This window comes from Formica exsecta, unplaced genomic scaffold (assembly GCF_003651465.1).
Source record: "Formica exsecta isolate Colony F162 unplaced genomic scaffold, ASM365146v1 scaffold287, whole genome shotgun sequence".
NCBI classification, from domain to species: Eukaryota; Metazoa; Arthropoda; class Insecta; order Hymenoptera; family Formicidae; genus Formica; species Formica exsecta.
The window spans coordinates 15288-26762 of record NW_021850132.1 but is presented as its reverse complement, the minus strand read 5'-3'; the positions used below and the strand labels follow the sequence as shown (position 1 = coordinate 26762).

The following is an 11475-nucleotide window of genomic DNA, read 5'->3' as shown; positions in this document are numbered from 1 at the left end:
CCCCGAAGACACGTCGTAGTACGGGATTACGACGACCAGTAGCAGGCTGACATTGTCGAGATGCATCCGTACTCGCGTTTCAACAGAGGTTACCACTACATACTTACCGTCATCGATGTGCTGAGCAAATACGCGTGGGCCGTACCGTTCAAGAGTAAAGGCGGAAGCGGCTGACGCTATCGCCAAGATAATTCGAGATAGCGAGAGGTGCCCGAGAAACATGCAAACCGATATGGGGAAGAAATTTTACAACGCCGACGTGCAACAATGTCGTGAGGAAACACGACATCAATCATTATTCCACGTATTCGGTGTTGAAGGCATCGGTCGTCAAACGATTCAATCGCACATTAAAGAACAACATGTGGAAGATGTTTACGCTCAGCGGAACTTACAAGTGGGTCAACGCGTTGCCGCATCTCGTGTTCGGATTACAATGCGCGTAAGCATTGAACGATCGGTATGCGATCCGTCGACGTTACCCCCGCGATCGCCGAAAGACTCTTGGCTACGGTGTACAGCCCGATAAAGATCGCGGGTCCGGCAAAGTTCAAAGTAGGTGACCCGGTACGCGTTAGCAAGTACAAGACGATCTTCGAGAAGAGTTACACGTCAAATTGGACCACCGAAATGTTTAAGATCGTTAAAGCGCAGCGTACTAATCCCGTAATCTATCTACTCGAGGACTATCGCGGAAAATCCATCGCTGGAGCGTTCTACGAGTACGAGTTGCGTCGCGCAACTTATCCAGACGTGTATCTCGTGGAGAAAGTACTGCGCAGGAGGGGTGACGAGGACGTGAAATGGTTGGGATTTGATGGATCACACAACTCTTGGATACACAAGGGCAATGTGGTTTAATTCGTACAAACTGTATTTTATTTTTAACATGTGAAAAATATGAAATACATATAAAGTATCTGAAATATGTAAAAATATAAAAAATATAATATATGTGAGATGTATACAGCATATAAAATATGAAATATAAAAATAAAAATAGAAATATATTTCTTTTGTTTTCCTCATACATACATATACATTGTGACGACTTTTCCCTTTTCGCGGCCAAATGCTATGCGCGTTCGCCGTTTCAGTCTCTCCGTCGCGCGGATTGACGTTGCGCCGACGAACAGGAGCTAATTCGCCGAGCGGAGGACGTGGGAAAGTCGGGGACAAAAATGGAAAGAGTTGGATAATTATTAACGCGCCGGATAAGAATGGGATGGTAAAGTTCCGCGCGTACCGTGACGAAATCCTGGAGATAATCGCGAGAATCGAACTTGGGCGCCAGATACGGTCTTTCACGCATCAATTCGCGAAACGCACGAAATAAGCGCGAGATAGACGCGAAAGAAATTGCTGGAATTCGCCACGGGCTGGCTAGCTCGCCTAACGGTAGAGAGGCAGGGCGAGTGTTGGATTAACGCGACGATTAAGCAAGAGGCGACAATTATGGGAGTGACGAACACAAGCTGAAATTAAAGGCTCGAGATGATAAACAAAGAAAACAACGAGCTTATTATAATAGACGGGGCAAAGCCCCGTGAAAGTCAAAATAGTCATGACGACCACGCGGATATTCGGCGGCGGTAACGATGCGAGTACGAGATTGGGTGCTAGAAACGGGGCGCGAAACCACGGAAGATATGCGCCGATGTCGGCCCGTTATATCGGCCGTAATTCTTTTCTCGGCGTTAAATACGCCTCGCACCGCGGAAATGACAATTAGTATGTTTCGACAGAAATTCGGGCGATATATTATAACCCGATCCGATTATCCATACCAAGCAGTGGCGGCGACCGTATCGCCCGCTATTGTTACTTAAAAACTAATACGCAACTTACAACTAACAAACAATTCGCGAAACACGTACCTTCGTCAGTTTCGGGCGAACGCGACACACGTACATGACGCTCGACACACACACTCACGTTATTCTTACAAGAATCTCGAAGAAATTCGCACCGAACGTGCACGCAAATTTGAGACGCAAAGATTCACAAACGAACTACCAAAAGACATCATTCTTGCAACCGACACACACACTCGGACGACGGACACTTTATACAGTCGAGACTTAGGCGCTAAAAGTGCGAGAACCGACATACGCAGTACATGGATTCCAAATATCCAGAGAGACGACACGGTTTATTAAACGCGAGGCAATGTCTCAATCCGCGGAAACCGATACTCTCGAGGCTCCGGGGCTCGAATCGCTTGACGACGTGACGCGAAAGTCTACACAAAAGAATCGAGCTTAGCCCGTACACCAAAGTAAGAATTCACGGCGACGACGGCAGAACGAAACAATTCCCGGGCGCGATCACGCGTGGCTAAATTGGCGGAGGATAACCTCACCGGCACTTGGATCTCTCCTCCTGCGGGGCTGCACGGGGTCGATGGCGTCCTCTCGCCTGGGCCCTTTCTGCGATCACCGGAATCCTCTCCGATCGCACACGCTGCAACGCTCTTCGTTCGTCTACTTTGTATCGCCCTCGCTTGTACTCTCGCTCTCTACGCTCTCTACGCTCGCTTGGCTCGCAGGTTGGCACCAGTCTGACTCCAGGATGTGCGCGATCCAGGATCGATACCGCAGGGCAAGCCGGGGCTGCGCACTCGGGGTGCGTATTACCGCGACCGATTACGCGCTACCACGCGCCGTGACCGGCGGGCGGTGCGCTCACGATCGTATCGGGGGTGTGCGCTTCCCCGTTATCGCGACTAATATTTTGCTGGGGCCCGCTCAGCGGGACTGTCGCGGGGTCCAGATCGTACGGTTTGGCCGGGAGTATAATTCCGACTCTCGCGGCCGTCTTTTCCCGCGGGCCGCGTCCCGCAGCGGCAGCATCCCTGCAGTACCTCCTCACGGCTCCGTACGGTTTTGGGTCCTTGCGCGAGGATTAGCTCGTCTCGTGCGTCGCGCATCACGCGTGCACATTCTGATCCCGTTGCAACGTTGAAATATTTCCGCTGCTTATATAGATGGGCGAAATGCTGGCTCATCTTCCCTCGAAGGTCGCTCAGGTTTTACAAGAGATGCTTCCAGACGTCGAACTTTGATCTCCCGTCTTCTCCTCCGATGAGGCTCCCAAATTAAATATTCATAAAGCAAAAGAAAATAAGAAACGAAATTAATATAGGAGACGAAATCGCAATTAAATACGCCCCTCTGGAGACTACGGTACGATTCTCGCAATTTTCGACTGGCGCGGCGCTTCAGCCCGCGCTTTGCGATCGGAGAGGGATTCGGTGGACGCGCGCGAGACGGCAACGTCACAACATACATATATACATATACATACATACATACATACATACATTACATTATAAGGGTATTCGGTAATGTCCCCACGGTAGCGTGTCGGTCGAACGTGGTACGACGTGACGCTTGTCGTCGTACGGACTCAGGGCGATTTCCGTCTCGCGGATGGTGTACACTTCGTGCAATTTTGATCTTATGCAGGACTGCTGTCAAGTCATTTCAATTTCATCGCGCAGGCACCGCGTGTAATCGTCGAACGTTATCGTTCTCGCTACGACGTTACGCTTGACGCCTTTAATCTTTTTTGTATCCTTTTTACTATTTACTCGCAACGCGTACATTTTTGCTCTAAGCCCGACGAATTCAATCATGATCGCACCGTTATTCTCGTCCTTCATCAAACCTTCTTGTTCTCGAGCGGTATACCGTACGCGTTGTTAGCCGGATAATCGCTCGTGTCGAATCTAGCGATATCGCGTTTCATGTTCTCGTACACATCCTCGCACTCGATGTGATAAATCAAACTGTCTGTATCGGTGTACATTATTTTACAATTTCCGCGATATAACGGTAACATGTATTATACTCATGGTGAAATATAAACACACTTTCAATATATCGGGTATACACATACCGACGTATATCGGTTTCTCAAATTTCACCTCGAGTTTGCGCAGTTCAACGGTGACCAGATTTTCCGAAAAGACGCTCCTGCTGTGAAAATTTGGTTTCGCGATCATTGCCTCCGCGCCGTATCATCCGTCCCACTTTGTCAATAATTTTACATCGCACGTTTTCCATAGTTTTATCGAATACCGCGTTGTTCATTAATTTGTACAAATTTTTCTCGAAATCGTTTGTCGCACGCGTTCTAAACCGGGTGTTGAGTTCGATGTAATCGCGAAGCTATGCGGATTGAGCCAATTGCAATACGCGATGTATCTTTGTGACGCGAAGGCCGTGACGTGCGCACTGCTGCAGATTGCAATAGTGTATCACGTAACGCTTCTTATCGCACAGAACCGCGAGGAGCTTGTGCCGTTTACCGGGCGGCTTATCGCTCGTCGGGCGGAACGATAGGTCAGCGTGCACGTCGTGAAGATGTTGCGGATACTCCAGATCGACCTCGAGAATATAACCTGTGGTCGAATCTAAAGCGATCGCGCTAACGTCAAAGTCAGAGATGTCGTCGACCTATCGAAATTCGCCGTAGGACAACGGTTGACACATCGCCCAATCGTACAAGTTGTTTACATCGAAATATATCATGTACGACGATGGTTTCGATGGATTGTAAGACGGCGTGTACTTGTTAATGGCTCGCGCGTATCTGCCGGAACATTGGCTAAGGCCACCGCGAATACCACGTTCGATAAACATAACTATGTCAATGTCTGTAAGCAATTCGAACGTAATATTCGTATGTTTTAGCATGGCGTCCCACGTGTACCCGGGAAGAGTGTAGTAATATGCGGGGTCGAGTCCATAACTCTCGATACATTTGTCGCAGAAATTTTCAAAAACGTCGGCCAATAACAAGACATCCGTTTTTAAATACAAGTCGCTGTATTCGCCCAAGGTTCGTACAGAGAACCGCCTCCAGACGTTCTCGGCGTGCGCGCAATCGCTCTCGGATACGGTGTCACCGGTCAAGGAGCTGTAAAATGATTCGCGCGGTAGTAAACGCGTGTCCTACAGCTTGTCCGCGCAATCCACATATTCCTATGGAAAGACACTTTTCCGCGTCAATAACTCAAAATCGTGATTGAATAATGCGGAAAATTTCGATTTAAAAATTTGGAGTTTATCATTATTTAGAAACGATGCCAATTTTTCGAGACTATTACTGGGAAATTTGTACAAATCGATGAACCGTAACTTTATATCGCTTCGCGAATCTGATCTTTCGGCGGTTTCTTTAACGTGTTTCGTGAATGAAATATACTTTTCTTTCGTTATCGGTAGTACGTCGATCGAGCCTTCGAACGCGGTAGCTATTTTCTCGATGATAAAATGTGAATTGTGACCGGATAAATTGTGAAATACTATGGGAATGCAAACAAATTCTTTATAATTTGAATTGCAGTTTAAATGCGCGGAACCTTGGTACCGCCCGGTCAGATGGCAATGATCGCGTACGCGTGTATCGTCTTGCGCGAATAGTTTCTCGCAAATGTGACAGTGTGTTGCGCTGTAAAACTTTTCCCATTCATCCCGCGTTAAATTTACCATGGGAACATTCTTGGTTAAAATAGTCTTTACGCGTTGCGCTAAATTTTTTAATTTTTCCACGAACCGCAATCAGTACTGCGGCGAGAATGATACGCGGATAACGATTTGTCGTACAAACAATGTACATAATAAGCTATGCTAAATACTTGATGATGTTGAAACGTGAACGTAGACGTCATCGTATCACTGTCAGTCTTCCTCAGCACGCACTCCAAGTCGGCATACGCGACGAATGGAAGCCGCTCCTTCCTGTTGTAGTTGCCAAAGCTGAGCCATTTGTCCTTATCGCTCGGTAACCGGATGGCGCACTTGTTTATTTCTCGACAGTCTACAGTGTGCGACTGCAACTTGTCATTCGATCCGAAATAGTGTAAACATCTGTAAAAAAAATAGAAATAATTAATTTTTCTTTCGTATATATTTTATATTGCATTTTTATTAAATATACGTACCGATCGCAGATATATTGTTTTCGTTTGCCACAACTCAATTGCGAGCTCACGAGGGGCGGGATAAATTCTTGATCCACGCAAAATGTCCAAGGTCTTGCGAATCTTGCACGTACAGCAAGTTAACGTGTCTGTCTTTCTTTTGCTCGCTCAGACGTATCGGGACAATGTTATTCTCTTTCTCGATGCAGTATACTTTTATCGAAATGTCGTTATAAAGTTCAAATTTTTTTATTTGTTTAACAGTCACTGGAAACTCAATGTCCTGCAGATTCAGCCTTGTCGTGTAATGCGGGTACGAAGATTCCCGACCTACGTCCCTTTCGGCTGGATACAGAGCAGCAACCACCGCCCACGCGAAACACGCATTATCTTTGGATTGTACGTTTATCACCGCTCTTTTCATCATTATTTCTCGCTGTAATTTAATATGGCACCCCGCGCGCATTGGATTATATTTATTTATATTTATAGTTAAATCGAGTATTCGCGACAAAGCCCATCCGCTGTCGCGTTCTTGAAATTCTTCTAGCGAGGCAAGGGCTCGACGACGCGTCGCTCGTACCACTCGTGTAGATCAGACGCGCGAAAGAGTTCATAGTTTCTGGTATTGATACTCTTATTGGCACGTTTATCACCCGACACAAACTCACCGTTGAACACGGTGTTCACTTTCACATTAAAGTGTCTTTTCATCACATTTTGCACGTGTTCGAGCACAATGTCTTTGGCGTCTTCGAGAAATTGTCGCGGTTCGATATAGTCTGCGTTAATCACCGCACCGGTCAGTATACGGTTTTCGAACGCGGTATCGATCTCCCGCCAAACGAGTCTTTCCGCGTCACTACTATTGCCCGCATAGTCACCACCACTATGTATAAACCGTCTCTGCAACCGAGTCCTCGAGTCACTCTCGAGTCGCGCGATTCTGGCCACCAAAAATTGTCGAACTCCGATCGAGAGCTGCGGACGTTTGACACGACTGCGTTCCTCGAGCTGTTTGATAAATTCCTCGCATCGCTGCGCCCACGCGAAATACTCGCCTAAGGTAGCGACTTAGTGCGACACCTCCAACAGGTCGCGTTCAGTCTGCTCGGTGTTTTCCATGATTTCCATTTTTGCAGATTATCGTGAGAAAATTTTCCTCTATACTAAACACTTGGCACACAAAAAAATTACAAAGTACTCGCTGTACCTCTTTCAACCGATATACGGACCGCAAGCTTTCAAATCGCATACTGCGGTTTTGACACCCTTCGTTCTTCATTATATATTTCATCCATCGCGTTATGGTGCCGCGAAACGTGTCTCGACACGCAACTCCCGATAAACTCTGACACCGCCTTATCATCCATTTGTTTATAATGTTTATAAATTCGAACAGCCGGATATCGGCGCTCGCCTTTGTAATGTGAAACGTTCTTTGTATCTCTTAGACCTTGAGTCGCGATGCCGTGAAAATTCTAGCAGCCGGACATCAACGCTCGCTTTATCATCTAATGTTACGCGCAATAGTGCGAGCGGCTCTTCTTGGAAAAAAAAACTCCTGGAAAAATGAAGAGGACACCGCGATGGTTCTATTTTGTCTTTATAAAGACAAAATAGATTCTTGGAATATAGAAAATAATATTTGGTCTATATTAGCGTCGCCACCTCCAATTTGCCTCAAAATTTACATAGAGCTTTCTTTAGTTCTACAATTAACAGTTATGATATTTTAAAACCGGGCAAACAATATGTTGTCCTTGAAGAAAATTATTAAGTGGTCGCTTGAAGCGCTATTCGTGTTTAGAAATATTTTGATTTTTTGACATTTTTGATAAGACATGTTCTGTGCATTTAGACATTATATTAGAATGTAATTTTCTGACGCCATATACATTTAATCTGAACTTGGTAAACCATGATATTAGCGCCGATCTCACCTCGCTTCGCGTTGTAAAATATATGCGTGGACGAAGTGAGTTCCGCCCCCCCCCCTTTACGGGAGGGCTCCATTTCCGGAAGATATAACCTAACCCAAACCCAAATTTTAGTTTTAAATCAGAAATAGGTTTGGGTTAGGTTATACCTTCCGGAAGTGGAGCCTCCCCGTAGGGGGGGTGGCGGAACTCACTGCATCCACGCATGTACTATACAATATAAAACGAGGTTCACCCCATAATTGTTGTGTGGACTTTTTCAGTTTTTTATTATAAAATACCGCTTGATGATTTTCCCGAAGGACTACATTTTGTTTGCCCGACTTTAAAATATCATAACTGTTAATTGTAGATCTAAAGAAAGCTCTATGTAAATTTTGAAGCAAATCAGAGGTGGCGACGCTAATATAGAAATTTATCTAATATTTTATTCATTGTAATATTAAAGAGCCTTAAGATTATGCAAGACAATGAAAGAACTTCGCTCGATCAATAGTCTTATCCACCCGCGCGATAAGATAGTTTTGGTATGCGGCCGACCGTTGAAGACCGTTGCAGCGTTGAGCCAGGGAGGCTGATGCAAACCTTTCCCTAATATATTTCATCCACCGCGTTATGGTGCCGCGAAACGTGTCTCGACAAGCGATCAACGGCTCTAACACCACCTTATCCATTTGTTTATAATGTTTATAAATTCAGACATCGGCATCCGCCTTTGTAATACACCGATAAACGTGTCTCGACGCGTCTAGACCTTAAGTCACGTTGCCGCGAAAATTCTAGCAGCCGGACATCGGCGCCCGCCTTATCATCCATTTGTTTATAATGTTTATAAATTCGAGCATCGGCACTCGCCTTTGTAATACACCGCGCCGATTATAAACATATCCCGTTCCCGCGATAAGCGCGCGATGAGTTCCCCGCCCGCGTGATGTCATTCCCCCTCGCCCGCGCGGGAACCCCCCGCCCCGCACCCCCCCTCCCTCAGAGGACTTGCGTTAGAACCCGCTTAGTATCACTACTGGCGTTCCAAAACTGAAAAGAAGCATTCGTGTTTCTTCCATTCGTGTGAAATTCTCACTTGCATTGTGTGAGTGAATGACAAGGAATTGAATAGCGAGAAAAGAAAAGTGCAAGTTTGAATTACATCTATGTCTTAAATTTTTAATCGTAATGAAATAGATAAGCATTCCATTCATATTTGAAATTAACTTTTTTTCTTCAGTTATATTCAATGCGTTCCAGAAATGGATTACTCTCGATCCCTCATGCGCTTCGGCTGCTTTATCCTCATTTACTTTTCGTTTCCCTTTAGAACAATGTAACTTTATAAAATACATTTTGTAAAAATGTAACTTTTAAAAGAAAAAAGAGAAAAGAGAAAGAAAATCTGTTATACTTTGTTTTATGTGTTTTTAGATGACTACGGCACGGTCAAATTCGAAATACCGAAGGATGGTGTCGTGAAAATGAATTACATTGAACGGACGCGTAAAAAGGAAAAATGTCATCGTCTTTCCTGGTTTGTTCAGTCATTGTCAATTTTAATTATTTGATATTCATAATCTTCTTAAATAATATAGATTGTAACCGTAATTTCTTTTTAATTATTTAAATAATTATTTAGTCGGCGGGCGGTTCTTCCGAGCCCACGGCACACCTTCGGCGCGTATCTCGAATATCGATCCCAATATCCCGAAAAATTCGATATATCACCAAATAACCGAGTTGGGCGCCAGGTACGGCAGGCCGCACCATTCACGATAATAGTAACGCTGAGAGACAATTGCGAGACCGATAATTAACGCGACGGTAGAATTCCGCGGCTATTCAATATACTCGAAATGGTAGAGGGGGTGGTTCGGGGGGGAAACGGAAGAGATCTGGAATGTGCCTCAATAATAATAACATAATAACGACGACCTTTGCTTGAGATACGTCACGTATTTTACTCGGGTGACTCGCGAAAACTAACAACGGGGTCACAAACACCCGATAGATACTCTGCCCGATATCGGAGAATTACGCTTTCTCCTCACTCTAATTACGCTTAGCGTGTACAAGATTATTGCTAACAATACTCAAAAAGAATACGAAAACTATTGGTGACGACTGCGGTGTACGAGTCGTACGACGCAATACTTTGCGCGATCCGGAATATCGATCGCGCGAGCGTGAAAATCCCGATACGTTACAACATGTAATAATTACAGACGCAAAAGTAACATTAATGACTGTCAGCGGCGGCGAAATGAATGGAGAGAGCTTAATTTATATAATTCGGATGAGCGACGTGTGCCCGTCCCGAAAAACTGCCCCCGATCGGGTCATTCGACCCTTGTGACGGACGTCCCAAAAACGTCACGTCACAATATATAATATATATATCTTTGTGTTTATTTAAATAAATAAAAGCTGGAAATTGATACAAGATTCTTTTGTTACCTATGGTATCGAAAATTAAATCCATTAAGATAACATTAATTTCAATATCTCAAAGTATATTTAAAATAATTTTTATATAAGTATATTTATAGATAACTTTTTGAAACATATCTGTTAAATATGCGTATGATTTTTACGAAATGTATTTTATTCATTTTCTTTAAATATTAAAGAGAAAACATACGTACAATTTGCGCTCACAATTTATTATTCACTTTTTCAAAATTAAACTGTAGACTTAATCCAGTATTGGTATGAATAATTCAATATTTGATATAAGGTCATAATAATATGCATATATCTTAATGGATTTAATTTTCGATACCATAGGTAACAAAAGAATCTTGTATCAATTTCCAGCTTTTATTTATCTGAATAAACACAAAGATATATACAGGGTGAGGCATCTAAGACAGGCCACCTGAATAACTCCCACAGTTTTGGAGATAGGAGAAAATGTTTGAAATAAAAGTTGTATGGTATCGAGGGGGAAATCTTGTGGAAGTGAACATTTTTTTTAAGTTGGAGGCGCTTAGGAGATTTGAAGGTCATCTTCATTTTTTTAAATGGAACCACCCTAATTTTTTTATACAAATCGATTCCTCGCAATATTTGGCACAAAAAATTAAAAGGGTAAGATGGCCAAAAAGTGAATAGTTTTCGAAATATTTTGTACTTTATTTTGATTATATATATATATGTGTGTGTAACTTTGTTTTCTTAAATGGAAACCCCCTTTTTTTATTGCATGTTCTTGTAGCTTATCTCGAGAGCTTTTCAAAACACTATAATAAAGTATGTTTTGATGAAGTATTTTTTGAGTTATTTTATATCTTAATCGGACATATTTTGGTATAAAAAATAAAATATCTCGTAAAATATTTAATTTTCGATAATCTTACCATAATACTTTTATGTACAGAATAATGAGATAAATCAATTAGTATAAAAAAGAAATAATTGTTTTTAAGAAAAAGTATGTAATTATTTACAATGTATTTTTTCAAACAATTATTTGTTTTTTTTCTTTACACTAATTGATTTGTCTCATTATTCTGTACATAAAAGTATTACGGTAAGATTATCGAAAACTAAATATTTTACGAGATATTTTATTTTTTATATCAAAATATGTCAGATTAAGATATAAAATAACTCAAA

At 43.1% G+C, this 11475-nt stretch overlaps 1 protein-coding gene and 1 pseudogene across 1 annotated transcript; one reads left to right on the top strand and one right to left on the bottom strand.

Moving 5' to 3' along the window:
* Positions 1–462: 462 nt before the first annotated feature.
* On the top strand, positions 463–861 carry LOC115237291. Its single transcript, XM_029810229.1, has one exon. The coding sequence runs from the start codon at positions 463–465 to the stop codon at positions 859–861; it is 399 nt and encodes a 132-aa protein (XP_029666089.1).
* A 3311-nt stretch (positions 862–4172) lies between these two features.
* On the bottom strand, positions 4173–6395 carry LOC115237289 (annotated as a pseudogene).
* Between the last annotated feature and the right edge of the window lie 5080 nt (positions 6396–11475).

Coding starts and splice junctions, on each gene's coding strand:
- LOC115237291 (XM_029810229.1), top strand. CDS start 463: ATGCGATCCGTCGACGTTACCCCCGCGATCGCCGAAAGACTCTTGGCT.